Source organism: Manis javanica, chromosome 2 (genome assembly GCF_040802235.1).
Source record: "Manis javanica isolate MJ-LG chromosome 2, MJ_LKY, whole genome shotgun sequence".
Classification (NCBI taxonomy): Eukaryota; Metazoa; Chordata; class Mammalia; order Pholidota; family Manidae; genus Manis; species Manis javanica.
In genome coordinates, this window is record NC_133157.1 from 114,627,468 (window position 1) to 114,650,387 (window position 22,920).

The window sequence follows — 22,920 nt, forward strand, 5'->3', positions numbered from 1 at the left end:
CAAAGAAATAATCAATCTTCCCATGTTTTCTTCCATCTGCTACTTCTATAGCTTTTCTTCTTCCTTCCTAATTACAACCCTTTAGTAGAATTCATCCCTCATATTGAAAATTAACAAGTATTATAATTCTTCCAAGTGGTAAAGATACCTCAAGACAAATGCTGGGCATAGAAGCCACAGGGAATAAATCTGCAAAGAAGTAAAAAGCTAACCTTTTCAAGCAATATTGTTCTCTCTCACTTACCAACTTTACATTTCCCTGTATGCCCCCGGAAGATGACTGGTTAGCCAGAGACGGGTAAGATTCCTCAAGGGAGGAACAACCTAAGACAGGCACAGTCGCAGGGGGGCCATCAGGTGAGAAATTGGGGATCAACAGAGGTGAGGCTTAGAATCTCACCCCCCATTTTGAGAGAAATCTGCATCCGTGGATGTTTTGTTGCCCTTGTCTAGCTTGGATTAATACTTAGTCTATAGGCACAGACTTGATCATCTACATTTGCCCTCTTACAGCACTAAATTATGTTTTCTACCTTTATCTTGCATCTACCTTCCACTTCAGCACTTTATTTAAAAAAATAATAATAATAAGGGAGAAATGTGGGATTCACATATAAATCAAGTATAAAAATCAAATGAATAATCATATCTGACTTGATTGTTTATAGTTCATGATGCGTGATCAAAACTGAAAGTTTCTGTGATATGACTGCCCTTGCACTGTTCACCATGTAAGAACTTATTCACTATGTAAGAACTTCTTCACCATGTAAGAACTTGTTCGTTATGCTTCAGAAGATTGGAGACTGTTGAGAATTAGGCTTGGGGTTGATTATTAATTGTGCATTGAGTCCCCTATACAGAATTTTATTGTTGTTAACTACCATTTGATCAATAAATATGAGAGATGCCCTCTCAAAGAAAACAAAAGTGTGATGATTAAAAAAAAATAGTAAAGGAGAGAAAAAAAAACCCACCAGGCTTGCATGCTGTAAATTATGAGAATATATCTTAAAAAAGAAGGTTGCAGTTTTAACAGTAATCTGTATCTATATCTTTAGCTGCCATTAAAAAAAAAAAAACCAAAAACAGAAAATGTGAAGACTAGTATTAAGTAACCCTGCAACACTCCCATGCTCACATTACAAGAAAACCCAAACTGTATACATTTATAAATAAACAGGCTCTGCGCCAGTAATACACAGAACTTCCTTTATACTGAAGTCTCTTTCCGTTCAATACCCAATGGAGATTTGTCCCTTGGCTTTGGGAAGCCAGGCTGTGCTCAGTGCACTCTGACACTCTTCATGTCGTCTGTGGTGCACGCAGGGGAGACACACGCTCAAGCGTCCCCATCAAATTCGACCTGGGTCACACTGGATGCTGTAGATGCCCTTCTATGGGTTTCGACATTCCCAGCAGAGGGGTTGTTCTCCTCGCACTCCTCATGGAGCTCGGGCAAATCCTGCAGCTCGGCTGGGCTGGTGGCCTGCTGGAAAGGGGCTATGGCGGCTCGAATACAGTTGATCCACTGCTGCTTGTGGAACACATTATTGGCTTGCAGAGTGTGAGACTGGCCTGGAGAGGGGTCTTGAAAGCCAACTCTAAAGATATTTTTAGCTAGGAAAAGAAAAATTGGAAAAAAGAAAGGAAATCAGACTTAAAAACAGTTTGTGTAGATAAAGTGATCATATAATCTTGGCGTGGGTGCTGGAATTTCTATACATGTACACTTGTTAGATGGATGCATTAAATAAAGCCTTGGGACATTATTTATTAGATGCACCTACTGGTGTCAGAGCACAACTTGATGACAGCAGCAGCTATAGGACAATGGAATCCTTTCATTTGTAATTTTTTGTGTGGAAACAGAATTCTTTTTTATTTTCCCTATGCTGTACCTTCAGTTTGTGACTAATTTGTAACTGGAAGTTTGCACCTCTTTATCCCCTTCACCTATTTTGCCTAATACCCCACCCCCCCATGGCAACCACCTATTCTTTGTCTGAATGAGCCTATTTCTGTTTTGTCGGTTTTTCAGACGCTGTATGATGGAAGTGAAATCATATGGTATTTGTTTTTCTCTTTTTTCACTTAGTACAGTATCCTCTGGGTCCATCCATGCTGTCACAAATGGCAAGATTTAATTCTTTTCTATGGCTGAGTTATTGCACATGTATCCACATCTTCCTCATTCATTCATCTATTGATGGACACATATCTTGGCTATTGTAAATAGTGCTGCAGTTAACATAGGGGTACACATATCTTTTTGAATTAGTGTTTTTGTTTTCTTCAGGTAAATATTCAGAGGTGGAGTTACTGGGTAATATGGTATTCCTCTCTAACTGTTTGAGGAGCCTCCACGCTGTTTCCACAGAGGCTGCACCAATTTACACTCTCACCAGCAGTGCACCACAATCTTGCCCATATTTGTTACTCATTTTTTAATACTAGCTAGTCTGACTTGTGTAAAGTGATATCTCATTGCGGTTCTGAGTTGCACATCCTGATGATTAATGATGCTGAACATCTTTTCATGTGTCTGTTGGCCATCTGTACATCTTCAGAAAATTTCCATTCAGGTTCTCATTTCTTAAATCAGATTTTTTTTGGGGGGGGTTTAATTGTTTGAATATTTAAATGTTTCTTATATATTAATCTGAGACAGAATTTTAAAGATTACAACTAAATTCACTTAGTCTCTGAGTTTGTTAATTGAAACGATTTTACAATTTGTATTTTTACCTTTATGTGAGCTCCTGAAAGCCCCTCGAAAGGACCCTCCCACTCTCACATCTCCATCCTGCAGGTCTTCCCAGACCAGCTCTTGGACGGGGATTGGTCGTCGGTAAACTTGGTAAGAGTGACGCTCATTTTGTGTAACAGGCCGAGTCAAAACCAAGATTTCTTGAAAGAGGAAAATGTAAAATTTCTGCAGAAATGAGAAACAAATACTTCCTATGTGTGTAACCCTGTGATTTTAAGTGATTGGAATTTAGACATGACTGATTTCATCACGTTTATTTGAGATTCCCCTTATAGATGACCTCAGAAAGAGGATTCTAACGCTATGCATGTTCTGCTTGGATAGCCTGTCTAATCTCAGAGTGTAAAAACTTTTAATTGGCTTATAACATTAGATGAGGTAGCAGCAGAGTAATCACTGCACCCCACAAAGACCTATCAGTAGGAACATGCGTGGAAAGACCAGGATTGTATACCAAAGTTTTCTAACAAAGTAAGGATTTAAAGTATGCAAGCGGCTAAAAATGTTAATGGTTCTACTTTATCCCACACAAATTTCACTCTTTTAAAGAACAGCAGGGACTCACAATATAAATCAGAGACGTCAGATTTCATCTTTTTCCAAAAAGAACCTCAACTTATTAATCATGCTTCTGAAAAGCAAATAATGAAAATAAAAATACCACTCATGCTTATACTCAGGTCTGGCAGGTACTTTTTCAATTAAAATTCTAAAAGTAAGTTTGCTTCCAGTTAGTCTGCTGCAGAAGTCTGGTTAGTAATGCTAAAACTACTTCCATCACTATCAACTCTTCAGAAAAATCTTCTAACAGATCATTTTTTTATGAAACATGGAGCTAATAATTTATTCAGAAAAACTGTGAGCCTAATTGATTTATGCTGCAAAGCTAAAAAATAAAATATTATTGATTATCCAGAGACGTTTAAGTTATTCTGTAGAGACAGAAACCAAATGTGTGCGTTATGAAAGCTGGTAACAAAAAACAAAAACCAGTAACCTTTCACTATTTGATGAGTCCATTTTACAACCTGCTTCATAATCTATTTGGAAACAAACTGGGTGGGAAAGGGAAGCAATGGCTCATTTCCTATTAGTTCTAAGATACACTTACACGTCCATTTTTATTCTTCAGCTCCCCGTGGCAAAGCAATACTTTGCTTGCTTCAATTCGAGGATCCTTCTGCCTTTCATTCAGATACTCCAGTCTGTCGATGTAATACTGACATTCTGACTCTCCTATCTTCAAGTTGATTTCGGAGAGAACTCCTTGTATTATCAATATCTAAAAATTATCAAAAAACTGATGGAGTCTTTTCAGAGTAATGTAGTCAGTGTCCCTACAGGGCTAAAACACCACATCAAAATGATAGAATTTTAAAGCTTGAAGGGACTCTTGAAATTAGTTAATTCAGTCAGTCCCTTCATTTTACAGATGAAGAAACAGTTTCAGCCTAAATAGGTAATTTGCCCAAAGTTCTCCAGTTAGCTAGTGGAAGTGGTAAGACCAGAATCCAGTCTTTTGATTAGAATATAAATACAGATTGTGTCCTGCCTCTTTATTACTCAGTGTGTGGTGCACGAGCATATGGGGTGCTTAAAACATCCACCAAACACCTCCCGATGCTGAGTCACTATGCATAATTGGGAGTAGCATTGCATAACTTTCTAAGACAAGCTAATGTACAAATTTGAAAAACACAAGAATCATTAGTTGGAGTACTTACAGCTTCCTGCAAAAGCTGAACATCAGGGTGGTCCTCTGGAGTATGTCTAAGAATTTCTTTTAACAGTAAAGGGTATTTGACTAGGCGACATCGGGGATTATCGAGGAAGCTCCACAGATCTAGTTTTCTGCTGAAGGGAGACTCAAAACATCGCTGGAGAAAGTCCTGGACTCCTGGATCCTGTTTCTTTCGGTCAAGAAGAGCTTTGGCTGCCAGCTGGTTACTACAGTAGCCTTCGTAGGCATTCAAGCCTGGCAACTGAAGAGTGACACGAGAAAACAAAGTACGGTAAGTTCCTGCTATGGTCAGTCCATTAGTAAGCTTGTGAACGTGAAACGTAAAGCTCACAGCTGTTCTGGAAAGCTGACAAGCTGTGAGCATTGTCCTGCAGGTGATATTAGGGGGAGTAGAGTATTCTGGGCCAACACCAAACACCCTTTTCTAGTTTCCCTAATTTACCTAATTCAACCAAACACTCATGACTTTTACTTTCCCCAACTAGTTAGATGCTAGTCTTCTCTAGTCCCAGGACACCATAGCCTTCCTGTATCACCTTCATCACCAACCTTCAGATTGTTTTTTAAGTTGACTATCCCTCACTAGATTAGTCATGGAGAGACTGCCTTTTATCTCTCAATTCCCAGTGATCCCTCCCACAACAGTGCCAAGCATCTGGCAGGCACTCAAATATTAACTGAAAGAATGAAACAGAAAATTAATGGCATATAATGTAAAAACTCTGTGCAAGGAAGAACATTTTTAAAACAAAACTCTATCATTCATCAAGTACGTTTTTAAACATAGACTGTAAGTTCTTAATAGCTACAAAAATTTGTTCAATTCTAATGTGTTGTTGATCTGTTTCTATAATCCAGTTCCTGGATCCAGTGGTTCTGATATTCACTACAATGACAAGTGTGGCATGTACTTGTGAAAAACTATCTGGAGTAAAATACTACATACCCAGTTCACAAGAATGTGACCAATCTGCTCCACTATCCCATCAGGCTTGGTTGCTTCTCCTATTCTTGCCAACAAATCTGAAGCATAAGAAAGCAGAAATACCGAGAAGAGGTTTATTTTTAATATAATGCAGCACTAAATTACAAGTTTAGATTTAAACTTACACTTCTATTCCTGCTGTTCAAGATTCTAAAGAAAATTAAGTAGCATATCTCACCTTCATGCAAAGGTATGTGAGCATCCACGTCACCAAATATATGTGTGAGTTCCTCTTCTGATATGATAGACAACTTTAACATGGGGTCATGGTAGGCCTACCAGAGGGGGAGAAATGCATCATTAAGAGAGATCAAGCAAAGAAGACATTATGAGACATCTGTACTTGAATGCAAGTTTGAGTAACTGTTCAAAAGCTACTGTGGATTCTACTGTAAAACAGAAGAAATTAAAGTATATGTTTGCTAATCCCCCTAAAAGACTCTCTCACTAACATTCATATTTGAAGATGTGTCTAACAAAGCTCATGTAAAAAAAAAGTATTCACTAGTAGATATTTTCTGCTTCTAAAAAGAAAACTATGTTAGAATTCGTTAAATATGATTTCTAAAAACCAGAGTGTATGATAAAAAGTTATACACTGACCTTTCTTGCAAGTTTGAGATCTTCAATTAAGTCCTGTTCACCTCGGGACATTTCATATATTGCCTAAAAAAAATGAAGCAAACATCATAAGTCACCATCCTTTCCGCTGAGAAAGGAAAATTATGTACAATTGATATTCACCATTATTTAACCGATGTTTCAATCAGTCCTTTTTAAAGTGTCTCAGTCTGAAAACTAAAATTCAGAATTGAGTCTCAATGTTTTACATCGTGCCCTATGTATTATAACTTTACCCCATCAAGAGTTCAATCCGATGACCCCCACCAATCACAAAGTGTTGCTTAGCGTGTATTAAGAATTACTGTCAAATACAAAATTGCAAGTTGATTTTGCCTTAGGTATTAGTTTGCTAATCTTCTGGCAAAACACCTATTTAAAAAACAGGTACTATTTTTTTTAGTATAAACCAATGTATATGGTCTCACTACTGAATGCCAGCTTACCTCCTGACGTTTGATTTCTTTGGCAGTTAAAGACTCTCTAATGTTGACGCCTAACGTCTCTGACCACAGGACGCTACTTCTCCTTTTGGCAGGCATTGGGACTCTCGAGCTGCATGATGACTTTTGGGCAGAAGCTGGGAATCTGCTCTCACCATGATGAGTAAATGGCTTAACAGAAGAATAAAAGAGGTGAACAAAAGAGAAAAGCTTTGGAGGACATGGTAATTATTCCTCTTTTTCTTAAAAAAAAATAGACAAATTAGAAAACAAAATTCAGAGAATTTCTCCAGGCATTTATCCAAGCTTCAATCTATCATTGTAAAATATTATCAGCCAAAACTACTTTGAGATATGCAACCTATCCAAGATCATGCTTTGAGAGATGATGTAAATTAATATAGTGAGAGTAGATAAATATTGTTCTTGTATTTATTACCAGCATATTCCAAAGGGAAATTTATGGTTAGTAAGTGTGCAAACCTGTTAGTACACCTCAAGGAAAAAATACCAATTTTAAGCTTTTAGAAAAAAGCCTCCTCACTTCATTACTCACCCCCAGCCCCATTTCCCCTTACCTGTACTGTATGACCAAAGCATCTGGCTGCTCCATTTCTCACTGGAGAGATTAAATTTGCCAAGGATATACGTTGAGTTAAAGGTGAAACTCTTTTATTCCTTGGTTCCTGTAAAAACAAAATCAGGTTATACTAAATGTGTGTTTAGGTACAATGATGTTAAACAACTTTGGACAAAATTGAGCCCTCTCAAAAGCTAGTATATACATGTTGTAAAGTATAGAACTTTATGGGATTCTGAAAATGAATGTTTTCCTCATTGTTATAATACTAAAAACACTATTGAGTAGCAATAATTTATACAAAAATTAATGGTGCAAGAAATTCCAGTTAAAGATCTGAGTATCACTGAGAACATACCAAAAATTAACATTAAACACAAGAAAGACTAAAATTAAAGAAATGACCTCCTAGAACACTGTAGACCTTTTAAGTTTAACATAGAGAGTAATTTTAAAAAATCACACTATTACGAAAAATTTCAAACGTACACAAAAGTGGAGAACAGCAGAATAGATCCCATGTACATATCATTAAGCTTCAGTAATTTCTGATGAAATAATCTGTTTCATCTCTGCCCCTGGTGGAGTATTTTAAAGCAAATCCTAGACACGATATAATTTCATTCTTAAATACTTCAGTCAGAGAGTAGCATGTAATTGCACACGTCTAATGGTGGAATGGTGAATTCTGAAGGCAGGGAGGATCCTGTCGTGGGAAGTGTTCCACAGGGCAGGACGGTGGCCAAGGGAGTCGCTCAGGAGTCTAGACGGCTGGGCTCCAGCCCTGGTTCCAGCACTTGCAAGGGAACACCCTGGGCCTCCATTTTCTCCTCTGTAGGAAGGAGTGAGTACTGAAACTTCTCTTATGAAGTTGTTACGAAGATTAAATAAATTACACTGAAAGGGCTCAGAACAGTGCTTGGAACACAGGATGTGTTAGCAGTTGCTAAAGTTAAAGTTTCTTAGGAATTATCCCCACTTCCCAGTAAAGGTTGGGATTTATAAATAATTAGAGCCTCACTCATATATTTAACTCATTAACTTAACACAAATTCAGAGTATAATTCTATACGTATTATTTAACAAATAATAGTAGTATAGCAAACCACTTATTATTCAAGGTTCTCAAAAGTTTACAAAGTGCATTATTCCGTTACTGGTAGGAAAATGGAGGTATACCATTACATGACTCATAAAGCTATTGAAATCAAGAAGGCTGATCAAAAAACAGTTCTATGTTTATAATGTTTGTGCAGTAAAGTTATTTGTTTGTATTTGATGCCTTGGACAACTGTGGCATTCTTGAAAAAATGATTTTGATGAGACTGCAGAAGGACATAGAGTTAAAAATTACATTAAAATTACCATTTAAAAGTAAAGACTACCATTTAAAAATGACAGATGATGGGGACAGAGCCAAGATGGCGGCATGAGTAGAGTAGCAGAAATCTCCTCCCCAAACCATATATATTTTTGAAAATTCAACAAATACAACTGTCCCTAAAAGAGAGACTACAAGATACAGACAACAGCCAGGCTACACTGACATGTGCGAGAACCTAGCACCACGCAAAGGTGGTAAGACATCAGCCGTGGCCGGTGGGACCCAAGCGCCCCTCACTCCAGCTCCAGGCGGAAGGAGAGGAGTCGGAGCCATGAGGGAGAGGGAGCCCAGGACTGCTGAACACCCAGCCCTAGCCATCTGCACCCGAGCACAGACACACAGTGCAGCATGTGCTGGATACTAGGGAAATGGAACAGTAAAATGTGCGAGTGGGTCCTGCATTCGGCGCCCCTGGGACAAAGCAAAGCAAATGCTTTTTGAAAGAGTTAAAGGGACAGGGACCGCACAGCTGGACGGAAACATCCTTGGACACTTAGCTAAGCAGCTGGGAATGCCAGGGAAATCCGGGTTTCCTAACCCGCTGGGCGGCAGCGCAGCTCAGAGGCCCCTCACGGAGATAAACTGCCTCCTGCCCTCGTCCCCTCGGACGCCGGTCTGCCATAGTAGAGCATCAGCCTGAGGCAGCAGGGCAGAGCTTCTTTCACAGCAGCTGGGTATGAATTAGAAACCCTGTCTGTGCACAGCTGCCCAGTAGAAGCTAATAGGGGTCGCTGTTCTCCAAAGAGGAAGGCCACAAGCCAGCAAGAAGGGACATTGTCCCCAGCTGACAAATGCACCAGCTTCCTGCGACTACCTCTATCACCATGAAAAGGAAGAGGAATTTGATAGAGACCAGACTAACCTAGACATGCTCCCCTGACAAGGAATCTAGGGACATAGACCTAACCAATCTCCCTGAAAAATAATTAAAAATAAGGGTCATAACCATGCTAATGGGGCTGCAGAGAAATATGCAAGAGCTAAGGGATGACGTCCGGAAGGAGATTACAGAAATGAAACAATCTCTGGAAGGATTTATAAGCAGAATGGATCAGATACAAGAGGCCATTGATGGAATAGAAACCAGAGAACAGGAATGCATAGAAGCTGATGCAGAGAGACATAAAAGGATTTCCAGGAATGAATCAATATTAAGAGAACTGTGTGACCAATCCAAATGGAAGAATATTCGCATTGTAGGAGTACCAGAAGAAGAGAGAGAAAGTGATAGAAAGTGTATTTGAAGAAATAATTGGTGAAAACTTCGCCAAACTGGGGGAGGAAATAATCGTTCAGGCCACGGAAGTACACAGAATTCCCAACAGCACCAAGACACATTATAATTAAAATGGCAAAGATCAATGACAAGGACAGAGTTTTAAAGGCAGCTAGAGAGAGGAAAAAGGTCACCTATAAAGGAAAACACATCAGGTTATCATCAGATTTCTCAACAGACACCTTACAGGTCAGAAGAGAATGGTATGATATACTTAATGCAATGAAACATAAGGGCCTTGAATCAAGATTACTGTATCCAGCACGATTATCATTTAAATATGAAGGAGTGATTAAACAATTCCCAGACAAGCAAAAGTGGAGGGAATTTGCCTCCCACAAACCACCTCTACAGGGTATTTTAGAGGGACTGCTCCAGATGGGAGCACTCCTAAGGCAAAACAGATGTCACCAGAGAAAATAAAATCACAGCAAAGAAAGCAGACCAACGAAATACTAACTAAAGGCAAAAAAAATCAACTACCCACAAAAGCAGTTAAAGGAAACACAAAAGAGCACAGAATAAAACACCCAACCTATAAAGAATGGAGGAGGAGGAATAAGGGAGAGATATAAGGAATCACCGGACAGTCTTTATAATAGCTCAATAAGCGAGTTAAGTTAGGCACTAAGATAGTAAAGAAGCTAACCTTGAACCTTTGGTAACCACGAATCTAAAGCCTGCAATGGCAATAAGTACATATCTTTCAATAATCATCCTAAATGTAAATGGAGTGAATGGACCGATCAAAACACACAGAGTAATTGAATGGATAAAAAAGCAAGAACCGTCTATATGCTGCTTACAAGAGACCCATCTCAAACCCTAGGACATACACAGATTAAAAGTCAAGGGATGGAAAAAGATATTCCATGCAAACAACAGGGAGAAAAAAGCAGGTGTTGCCGTACTAGTATCAGACAAAATAGACTTCAATACAAAGAAAGTAACAAGAGATAAAGAAGGACATTACATAATGATAAAGGGGTCAATCAAACAAGAAAATATAACTACTATAAATATATATGTACCCAACAAAGGAGAACCGGCATATGTGAAACAAATACTAACAGAACAAAAGGAGGAAACAGAATGCAATGCATTCAATTCAGGAGACAACGCACCACTCACTCCAAAGGATAGATCCACCAGACACAAAATACGTAAGGACACAGGCACTGAACAACACACCAGAACAGATAGACCTAACACATCTATAGAACTCTACATCCAAAAGCAGCAGGATACACATTCTTCTCAAGTACACATGGAACATTCTCCAGAAAAGACCACATACTAGGCCACAAAAAGAGCCTCAGTAAATTAAAAAAGGTTGAAATCCTACCATCCAACTTTGAGACCACAAAGGTATAAAACTGGAACTAAATTGCACAAAGAAAGCAAAAAGGCTCACAAACACATGGAGGCTTAAGAACATGCTCCTAAATAATGAATGGATCAACGACCAAATTAAAGTAGAGATTAAAGCAATATAAGGAAACAAGTGACAACAACAACACAAAGCTGCAACTTTTGTGGGATGGAACGAAGTTGTCTTAAAAGGAAAGTATATAGCAATCCAGGCATATTTAAAGAAGGAAGAACAATCCCAAATGAAAAGTCTAACATCACAATTACCGAAATTGGAAAAAGAAGAACAAATGAGGCCTAAAATCAGCAGAAGGAGGGACATAATAAAGATCAGAGAAGAAATAAATAAAATTGAGAAGAATAAAACAATAGAAAAAATTAATGAAACCAAAAGCTGGTTCTTTCAAAAAATAAACAAAATAGATACGCCTCCAGCCAGACTTATTAAGAGAAAAAGAGAATCAACACACATCAACAGAATCAGAAATGAGAAAGGAAAAATCACTACGGACCCCATAGAAATACAAAGAATTATTAGGGAATACTATGAAAACCTATCTGCTAACAAGCTGGAAAACCTAGAAGAAATGGACAAATTCTTAGAAAAATACAACCTTCCAAGACTGACTCAGAAAGAAACAGAAAATCTAAACAGACCAATTACCAGCAAAGAAATTGAAGCGGTAATAAAAAACTACCCAGGAACAAAACACCCGGGCCAGATGGAATTTTATCACACATACAAAGAAGACATAATACCCATTCTCCTTAAAGTTTTCCAAAAAATAGAAGAGGAGGGAATACTCCCAAACTCACTCTATGAAACCAACATTACCCTAAAACCAAAATCAGGCAAAGACCCCACCAAAAAAAAAAATTACAGACCAATATCCCTGATGAACATAGACACAAAAATACTCAACAAAATATTAGCAAACTGAATTCAAAAATACATCAAAAGGATCATATACCATGACGAACGGGAATTCATCTCAGGGATGCAAGGATGTTACAACATTCAAAAATCCATCAACCTCATCCACCACATAGACAGAAAGAAAGACAGAAACCACATGATTATCTCCACAGACACTGAAAAAGCATTCGACAAAATTCAACATTCGTTCACCATAAAAATTCTCAGCAAAAGTACCTCAACATAAAAAAGGCCATATATGATAAGCTCAGAGCCAACATCATATTTAAGAGTGAGAAGCTGAAAGCTTTTGCTCTGAGATTGGGAAAAAGACAGGGATGTCCACTCTCCCCACAGTAATTCAACAAAGTACTGGAGGTCCCAGCCATGGCAGTTAGATAAAACAAAGAAATAGAAGGAATCCAGATTGGTAAAGAAGAAGATAAACTGTCCTATTTGCAGATGACATGATATTGTACATAAAAAACCCTAAGGACTCCACTCCAAAACTACTAGAACTGATATTGGAATACAGCAAAGTTGCAGGATACAAAATTAACACACAGAAATCTGTGCCTTTCCTATACACTAACAATGAACCAATAGAAAGAGAAATCAGGAAAACAACTCCATTCACAATTGCATCAAAAAAAACAAAATACCTAGGAATAAACCTAACCAAGGAAGTGAAAGACCTATTTCCCAAAAACTACTGGATACTCTTAAGAGAAATTAAAGAGGACACTAACAAATTTAAACGAATCCCATGCTCTTGTCTAGGAAGAATTAATATAGTTAAAATGTCCATCCTGCCCAAAGCAATATACAGATTTGATGCAATACCCATCAAACTACCAACAACATTCTTCAATGAACTGCAAGAAATAGTTCAAAAATTCATATGGAAACACCAAAGAGCCCGAATAGCCAAAGCAATCCTGAGAAGGAAGAATAAAGTGAGGGGAATCTCGTTCCCCAATTTCAAGCTCTACTACAAAGCCACAGTAATCAAGACAATTTGGTACTGGCACAAAAACAGAGCCACAGACCAGTGGAACAGAATAGAGACTCCAGACATTAACTCAAACATATATGGTCAATCAATATTCGATAAAGGAGCCATGGAAATACAATGGGGAAATGACAGTCTCTTCAACAGATGGTGCTGCAAACCTGGACAGCTACATGTAAGAGAATGAAACTGGACCACTGTCTATCCCCATACACAAAAGTAAATTCAAAATGGATCAAAGACCTGAATGTAAGTCATGAAACCATAATACTCTTAGAAAAAAACATAGGTAAAAATGTCTTAGACATAGACATGAGTGAATTCTTCATGAACTTATCTCCCCAGGCAAGGGAAATAAAAGCAAAAATGAACAAGTGGGACTATATCAAGCTAAAAAGCTTCTGTACAGCAAAGGACACCATCAATAGAACAAAGGTATCCTACAGTATGGGAGAATATATTCATAAATGACAGATCCGATAAAGGGTTGGATGCTCACGCACCTCAACAAGCAAAAAGTAAATAATTCAATTAAGAAATGGGCAGAGGAGCTGAATAGACAGTTCTCTAAAGAAGAAATTGAGATGGCGAACAGACACATGAAAAGATGCTCCACATCGCTTGTCATCAGTGAAATGCAAATTAAAACCACAATGAGATACCACCTCACACCAGTAAGGATCGCCACCATCCAAAAGATAAACAATAAGAAATGTTGGTGAGGTTCTGGCGAAATGGGAACCCTCCTAAACTGTTGGTGGGAATGTAAATTAGCTCAACCATTGTGGAAAGCATTATGGAGGTTCCTCAAAAAAATCAAAATAGAAATACCATTTGACCCAGGAATTACACTTCCAGGAATTTACCCTAGGAATGGAGCAGCCCAGTTTGAAAAAGATGCACCCATATGTTTATCGTAGCACTGTTTACAATAGCCATGAAATGGAAGCAACCTAAGTGTCCATCAGTAGATGAATGGATAAAGAAGAGGTGGTACATATACACAGTGGAATATTATACAGCCATAAGAAGAAAACAAATCCTACCATTTGCAACAGCATGGATGGAGCTAGAGGGTATTATGCTCAGTGAAATAAGCCAGGTGGAGAAAGACAAGTACCAAATGATTTCACTCATCCGTGGAGTATAAGAACAAAGAAAAACTGAAGTAACAAAATAGCAGGAGAATCACACAACCCACGAATGCACTAACATTTACAAAAGGGAAAGGGACTGGGGAGGATGGGCGCGAAGGGAGGGATAAGGGCAGAGAAAAAGGAACAGAGTCTTAAAATTAGCACGTATAATGTGTGGAGGGGTACGGGGCCGACTCTACAACACAGAGAAGACAAGTAGTGATTCTACAGCATCTTGCTACGTGGATGGACAGTGACTGAAGGGGTATATCGAGGGGACTTGGTGAAGGGGGGTGCCTAGAAAACAGTGTTCTTCATGTAATTGTAGATTAATGATACCAAAATAAATATACAAATAAAATAAAAATTGTGAGGGAACACATGTAACATATAAGTGAACATTTTAAAGGGTACAGTACTGTAGGGATCAGAGGTATTAAGTATGTACACATTGTCATACAAGTATATCCACTATTCTCCACAATTTTTGACATCTTCTCAAAACTGAAACTCTGTACCCATTACTCCCCATCTTCCCTACCCCTCAGTCCCTGGTAACCACCATTCTACTTTCTGTCTCTATGGATTTGACTATTCTAAGAACTTCATATAAGAGGAATCATATGTTTTTCCTTTTGTGTCCGGCTTACTGCACCTAGTGTAATGTTTTCAAGGTTCATCAGTGTTATTGCTTGTATCAGAATCTTACTCCCTTTAAAGGCTGAATAATATTCCAATGTGTATATATACCACCTCTTGTTTATCTCTGAGGCATTTCCTCTTTATTCTAAGTGTGTTAGATTTTTTTAATCATGAAAGGATATTTTGAATTTTGTTTTATTGCTATTTCTGCATCATTGAGATAATCATTCTTCCCCCTCCCTTCCTTAATTGTTAATATGGCGTTATAACATTGACTGGTTTTCATTTGTTGAGCCATCTTTGCATGCCAGGAATAATCCTTACTTTGTCACTGTATATAATCCTGCTTAATATGATGCTGCAACTATTTTACCATTATTTTGTTGAAAACTTATATATATACTCAGAAGAGATGTTAGTTTATAGTTTTCTTTTCTTGTAGTATCTTTGTCTGGCTTTGGTGTCTGGGTAATGCTGGCCTCATAGAATGAGTTAAGAGATGCTCTTCCTCTTCAAGTTCTTGGGAGAATTTGAGGATTGGTGTTAATTCTTCTTTAAGTATTTGGTAGACTTCACCAGTGAAACCATCTCCTCAAGGTCTTTTTGTTCTTTTGGGGATGTTTTTGTTTATGTATCCAATCTCTTTACTAGTTCTAGGTGCATTCAGATTTTCTCCATGATTCAGTTTTGGCAGGTTGTGCATTTCTAGGAATTTGTTCACTCCAGCTAAATTATCTAATCTGCTAGTATAAAACTGTTCATAGTACTCTCTTATAATACTTTTTATTTCTGTAAATTGGTATTAATATGTCCATTTGCATTTCTGATTTTAGCAATTTGTCTTTTCATATTAGTTTATAATATAATACAATATAATATCTGTCCTAAGATTTATATATCAAGTCAGTCCTCCTTTCTAAAACTAATTTTACAAAATAATGAGCAATAGAAAAGAAGAACAGTGAAATCTTCAAGGTTTTCAGAAGAAGAAAGATATAGGGAAAGGAAAATACCTAAAAAGAAAAAAGCATAATAGAAAAACATGTTCACAAAAAAAAAATGTGTGTTCCAAAATTAGCTATGAAAGAACGTATGTCAGAAAGGTGATATAAGTTAAGGAAAGAATTAGAAATATCCAGAACCTGAAATCGGACAAAAAGGATGCCTGAATGCTTTTCAATGGATTACCTCATTTTCGAGGGCCATGTATCTTTTATTTGATTCACTATTTGTTATTGATTATGTTTTTTTTTTTTAAAACCATAAGGGTTATATCTGTAAGATGTTAACTCTAGAAAACTGATAGCACAGGAAATATTTTGCAGATAGGTATGCAGATAAAGCTATTATTCTGCTAGGCACCTGATTTAGCAACCTTATTCCATTACTCTTCAGGGACTAGAATACATCTGTGTTTTCACAGCACTCTGACCAGCTTCATCATTCTGCTGGATCACTCATTACTACATAAATTAAATCTTTAACAGGTCTACACTCTTCAAATTAAAGGGAAAAAAAAGCATATCAAAACAGAAACGCCAAGGTACACCAAAATGAAGACACAGTGTTTACCCCAAAACCTTTAAAGTTTGTCAAATAGTGACAAACCAGACAGATATGAGACCTACGTGGTGTCAGCATTTGTGCCCAAAGATGCGGAGAAAAGACAACTGGACTTCTCTGGTGGCCCTGAGCATAGGGCCCTTCAGTGGCATGAAAACAGGAGACTAGCCTGGGAAGGACTCCAAGGATTGAATTCTCAGGCTGAGAGTAAGAACACTGCCACACAGTAAGGTCTATTGGTGCTGAAGCAGTCTGGGCCCTATAAACTCTCGAAAGTAACATTGCTCTGAGAAATACGTTAAGGAAAAGGGTTCAAATTGAGCAGAACAGAATAAGAGAAACTAAGACAAGAAAGAGTTCAGATAAAAGAGAGGTGGGTCAAAGGAAAGCTCTCAGATAGCCTTAGGGTTGTATTTTTAAAAATCACATTGTGGAAACAACAGAAGAGACTACTCCACAATTACAAAGCTGAAAAACAGGCTATTTGACCCACTCCTCTGACCTAAAATTACAGGAAAACTTACTGCACTTAAAAGTAACAGAAAAAATCATGCATCCCATTGAAAACTATGATAAGAAACAGAAAATGTGGAGTAGAATAATGTCTCTATAGCACAAAAGAAATAAGCGAGTTGTCATAATTACACACAGAAAAGAATTAGTTCAGTAATTTGAAAACACGGTGATTTGTACATCCTTACTATGACCTATATGTTAAAAAGCAAAAGAAAATGCCAAGTAACACATAAAATGTTTTCAGTAAGTAGAACGTTTATAGTAATGCAGTAGTAATTTATAGAAATGTAGACTGCTGTCTTTGACCCATGGGGAAATCAAGTGAATAATTAAGTCAGTATCTCCAGGAACCCAGAATTTTGGTGTAGTTGAAAGAGATCTAGATAATAAGACTGACAAGATTAAGTGAAAAACCCTTAGCCTTGAATTTGAAAGAATATAAATTCATGATCTATTCTATCTTTAAAAATTACATATATTTCCTAGCTCTGCTCATAAAACAGGATGAGAAACAATGATCAATCCAAGGAGTGTGCATAAAAATGCCCAGATTTTAGCCTCTACCATTTCCTAAGGAAACCAGGGCTTTTAGAAATGACTGGTTTCAGGTGTGGAGCAGAAAAGAAAGTGCAAGTGGTCCTGGAGTATCTTGTTATCTTGGAAGAAAAGAAGGTCTATCAAACCTCTAAGATACGAGGTGAGGGTCTGTCTGGCCAATGGGTTTCAGGCCCCGGCGAGTTCGCTATGGATTCAGTGTGACCAAAGAAATGACAGTAGAACGATTCTTTGGGATGAAAGTGTTTATTACCTGGCTTGTTATCACGGCAGTGGGTCGACCACTAGCATTTCTGCCTCCTCCCAGAGCACTGGGCTGAGCTCTCTATATGGTGCAATAATAGCTCATTGCCTAAAGGCGTGGAAGTAGCAGACTAGCAGCAGGCCAGTTACACCATCAGGTGGCTTAAGTTCAGTGAGCATCCTGGCAATAGAACCCCCAACTTCCCCACACTCCACCACTCCAGGATTCTCGCCTTATAATCTACATGCTCTCAATCTTCCCCAGTGGTCCCTGTGCGAGAAACCTGGAGCACTGTCACCAGATTCCACAACAGCAACAGAGAATAACAACAACTTAGAGATAATAACAAAAATTAAGATACAACAAGATTTTCATACAGATAACAAAAGTTATAATAATCCTCAAGCCAGAGGAAGTTCCCAATCCACAAAGACCTTAGGGGTGATAAGACACATGTTTAAATGACAACAACATAGGCAAATCTGGTCCATCAGGTAGGATGCATGCAAGATAGTCCTGTGATAGGACTTTGGCAGGAACGGGGTCCCATCCAGGTCTTGTATACCATACTTTTACTCCTTTCCCTATGGGGGTTACTTAAGAATCTGTATACATAGTGCTACTGGATTTGTGTGCACTGGCCATAAAGATAAAACAAAACTGCCAGGTAAGATGCTCCTGCCTTCTGGTTGTTCAGGATATACAAGTGTGACCTTTGGGGGCCACTCTGAGGTTATTCCAGGAACACACAGGAGGCCAGCTTCTAGGCCTTGTTTCCAAGGTGCCAGGAGAGCCAGCCATTGTTGGTCCAGGTGTCGAAAGGTCCAAGGCCATGTCCACTCAATGGAGTCTCCAGGGTTCAGTGCAGTTGGTGCTGGCAGCAAGATTTTATTCTTGTGGTCAAACCTCGGCCTCAGTGATTCTTCCTTGGTTTGTCCTTGCTGTTCTATAGGGGAGGCAGCCATATGTGTTAACATGTCTATGGGACTCATGGCCCACTTTTGGGGTGTCTCGTTCAAACACCATAGCATGGTCCATAAACAGACGGACTGACCCCACAGACTATTAGTAACTGATGTTAGTCCAGATTTTGACAAGTCACTGTGCCTCTCTGTCATGCCTGCTGTGGTAGGATTGTATGACACATGAAACTTGCATTTGATTCCCAGCTGTGGCACCCATTCTAGCAGTGTATGTGCAGTAAAATGGGTGTCCTGATTACGCTCACTTACCTAAGGTCATCCATAGGCAGCAGAGAGTCGCTTCAGGCCTCTATTTGTTGTCTGCTGGTGTGCACAACGGGTAGGAAAAGCAACCAGAAGTCCAGTAGCCATGTCCACATGAATCATGGCATACCGATACCCTTCTGACACAGGTCGATGCCCAATAAAGTCTATCTGCCACCTGATGAGGGGTATAGGCCCCTTAGTTATTGTCCAATGTTGATGTGAACTCGGTGTAAGTCCCTTTGGAGCATACAGCACACTCCTGCCGGGCTCTACTAACTTCGTCAAAGGTCAAAGACAAGCCCCACCGACGGGCTACAGCCCACATTGTCTTTTGCCCCGCATGCAACAAACAGTGATGTAACCACTGGGCTACATCAGAGGCAGACTTACCTTCTAACCAATGTATCTGGGCCAATTTATCTGCCTTATCATTTCCTAGGGATGCCAGTGACAAATGACCTGTCACATGGTATACTGTAATTATTTTAGTCTGACTACAGGCCCATAAGTCTTGCCACAATTCTTGTGACCAGCCAGCCAGTTGGCATGGTACCAGGTTGGTAGCCACAGGGCCAAGCCCCGATAGATAGCCCAGCTGTCAGTGCAGGCAACTATAGGGGAGGGCTCCTGGCTGATCACAAGCCACACAGCTTGCTACTCTGCCCATTGGCTGCACTTCCCCCCACCATCTTCCATCCATATTGTCTTAGTCTTAGGATGGAAAGCTATGGCCCTCCATTTTGGGGACTGCCCATGGCTGGGGCTGTCTGTGTACCATGCATCTTCAGGTATAGGGGCTATTCCCTCCCAAAAGGGTCTTTCTCCTACTAATAGTTCAAACGCAAGTTATTCCTGCTTTTCACTAGTATATATCACCGGCCAGTAAGCGTTGGAGTTCTTCATTTAAGGGGCTACTAGAGAGGGCACTATGCTGCTTTGGGTAAGAACCCCACTTGGCCAGTGTGGGCATTTGTGCCACACCACTCCTTGGCTTTTGCGTCCAGTTTCGTACCGACCCCAAGATGGGATTGGTGGTTATTTCCCTTATCGGGGCCATTCCAGTGATGGGTTCTGTAGCCAGTAAGGAGTGATACATGGCATTCAGTTGTTTTTCTATCAAAGTGTATCATACCTCTACCCATTTCCAACATTGTGACCAGAATCCAATACGTTGGAAGTTCATTTAAGCCGCTGCCAGAGACCCCAGCTATAACCATCTTCAGTCACATGTACATGCAGCTCACAGGACCTTAATCGGTCTATCACACTCAAGGCCTGAACGGCCTTCACTGCCTGTTTAGCTGTAGTGAAGGCAGATGCACAAGTTTCATCCCACTCCCACCTGATACCTTTTCATACCAACCAGTATGAGGGTTTCAGAATTTGTGCCAAGTGTGAGATAAACTCTCTCCAGTAGCCTGGAAGACCCAGAAACTCCTGTAGCAATGCTATAGTTTTAGGGGAAGGAAAGGCCTGGACTTTATCTATAACTGCCTCTGGTATAGCTTTGTTCTCACCCAACCAGACAACCCCCAACAATTTGACAGACAAACCAGGTCCCTGAACCTTGGTACTGTTCACAGCCTATCCTTTCTCCTGTAGATATTGTAGCAGTCTAGGTGCTACACCTTCTAGATCTGAAAGAGAATCGGACGTGAACATGACATCATCAATATAATGATACAGCCGCACCACTGGCAGTTTCTCCCATGTAGTCATGTCCTGGGCTACAAGTCTGTGACAGATGGTGGGGCTGTGGAGGTATCCAGGTGGAAGGACGGTGAAAGTCCATTGCCATTCTTCCCACGTGAAGGCAATCTGTACCTGACTTTCCTGCTCAATGTCAACGGAAAAGAAGACATTAGCAAGATCCAGCACATAGTGATATGTTCCTAATTCACGGCTGAGGGTCCATCAGGCCTGCAATAGAGGGGACAGCAACATGCATAGGGGGTATGACTATTCAGTTCTCTGTAATCCACAGTCACATGCCAGGAGCCATCTGGCTTTTTTACTGGCCACACTGGGGAATTGAAAGGACTATGGGTGGGCTTTGTATTACCTACCTTTTCCAGCTCCGGGATAGTTTCTCCAACCTCTTTATGTCCTCCAGGCAGTTTGTATTGTTTGGTATTGGTCACCCGCCGAGGCACATGCAAAGCTATAGGCAGGTGCATACCATGTCCCCTCAAAACCGCCTTCACCACACGTACTCTCAGTCTGAACTCACCTGCAGTGATCTGAAACCATAGATCCTGCAGGATATCAATCCCCAAAATATACTCAGGGATAGGAGATATATACCCAGTATACTCCTTTGGGAGTAGACACCCTATTCCCAAAGGGATTTGGGCTTGATTCACTCTGATAGCCTTACAGCCTTCATCCTTCCCCAGCTCCTCCATTTCCGGGGCCTATGGCACCTTTCTCTCCCCTCCCGAGTGCCTCCTCTGACACAAAACTTTACCTTTTCTACCGCGCCTCACAGTAATGCTAGCTCAGTGTTCAGCAGCTCTTACCTTCACCTTAATTCTCTGCATCTGGCGTTCTCGTGCCTCCTCCTGTGCTTCCCTTAGACAATCCACTCTCTGCTCCCTCCTAGGGGAAGCCCGTTGAAGCACCCCACCCATAAGGGCTGCCTTTCTTTCTCCTTAGTAATCAGTGAACACTGTGAACTTCGCCACTTGTCTTGGCAAAGGCTTTCAGCCCCTGGCAAGTTCGCTGTGTGGGGCAGTTGGGGTTCTTATGGCCAGTATTCTCACGGAATGTTAACCACCTCATGATGTTACTGGCCTGTTGCTAGGCTACCTACTGGCCACGCCCCTTTCTCACTTGGATGGCACCACCAGTACCAGGGAAGTCTGAGGTCTGAGGCATCTGCAGCACACCTGTGGGTGTGGCTTGCTCACCTAGCTGCCCCTGGGCAGGAGTTTCTCAATCTCTAGAAAACAGCACAGTATCAGGCACATAGCAGACTTTCAACAAATAACTGTAAATGGATGGATGAATGAAATACACATTGAAAGAAACACTTGGCTGTTCATTCTCCAGAAGCCATCACTATGGCTTTGTTTTTGCTGTATAAAGAGCCCCGATCACAGTAAAGCTTTACCTCCACTGGAGGGAGCTGTCTTCTCTTCCCAGTAGGGCCCTCCCTTCCAGCAGGCTGCTGGTGAAAGGTGAGGTTGTGGATGGGGTCAGATGCCACATGCCCTTCCTTTCCCTGTGGACTGTCCTGTGTTCTGGGTTAAAGAAGTCTGGGTTAGCTCTTTGGAGTCCTGGGTGCCCCACAGCTTTGAATCTGAGGGCTTGCTTGTTGCAAAACCTCTTTGCCTGTTTTGTTCCCTTTTAGTGAAAACCTCTGTTTGGGAACAGATGAACATTTCCCTACAGGTTTTGGGATACAGATATAGCCTTGCTCCATCCTCAGTGCTCTCCATTGGGAACTCTTTTATTTTGTAAGTTATGACTGTGCTATGTCTGGGACTTGCATAAGGCCGCAAGAGTCTGGATTCAAGAACCAAAATTCTACTCATAAAATGAGGCAGTGGACTTTGGCCAGGGGATTTTACTGGGACAGCCTGCTTCTCAGGCATGCTGCAGGTGTCTCTGGGAGAGCTACCAGAGTTTTCACGCAGAAGCTGGGGTACTTATGGTGCCAGCCCACGGAGAGGGGCACTGTTTGGGCTACATTCTCTCTAGTTGGGTCTCCTCTGTAGACATTGAAAAATCTGTGCTATTGTGAAATTCTTCACATCTAATCAAAATCTCCTCTGCAGACATTGGAGACCATCTCTTGTGCTTTAGGTCTTACTGGAAAAGATGATCTATGAGTCCCTATCAGGTAACCGACACAGGCAGCGGAGAAGGGCAGGGAGACCAGCAACCAGGAAGGGATTTTGTTCTGCCACCTGACACATGTGGTACCTGATTACA

At 40.1% G+C, this 22,920-nt stretch overlaps 1 protein-coding gene across 1 annotated transcript; it reads right to left on the minus strand.

The window, feature by feature from the left end:
- Positions 1-1,237: 1,237 nt before the first annotated feature.
- LOC140847814 (neuroepithelial cell-transforming gene 1 protein-like) lies at positions 1,238-21,629 on the minus strand. The gene is made up of 10 exons (XM_073229163.1): positions 21,504-21,629; positions 7,139-7,246; positions 6,564-6,731; positions 6,100-6,162; positions 5,675-5,771; positions 5,458-5,534; positions 4,495-4,752; positions 3,882-4,052; positions 2,749-2,935; positions 1,238-1,620 (listed from the first exon to the last, which is right to left on the minus strand). Exons 1-10 carry the CDS (start codon positions 21,612-21,614, stop codon positions 1,343-1,345), a joined length of 1,518 nt encoding a protein of 505 aa, XP_073085264.1. The 5' UTR covers positions 21,615-21,629; the 3' UTR covers positions 1,238-1,342.
- Between the last annotated feature and the right edge of the window lie 1,291 nt (positions 21,630-22,920).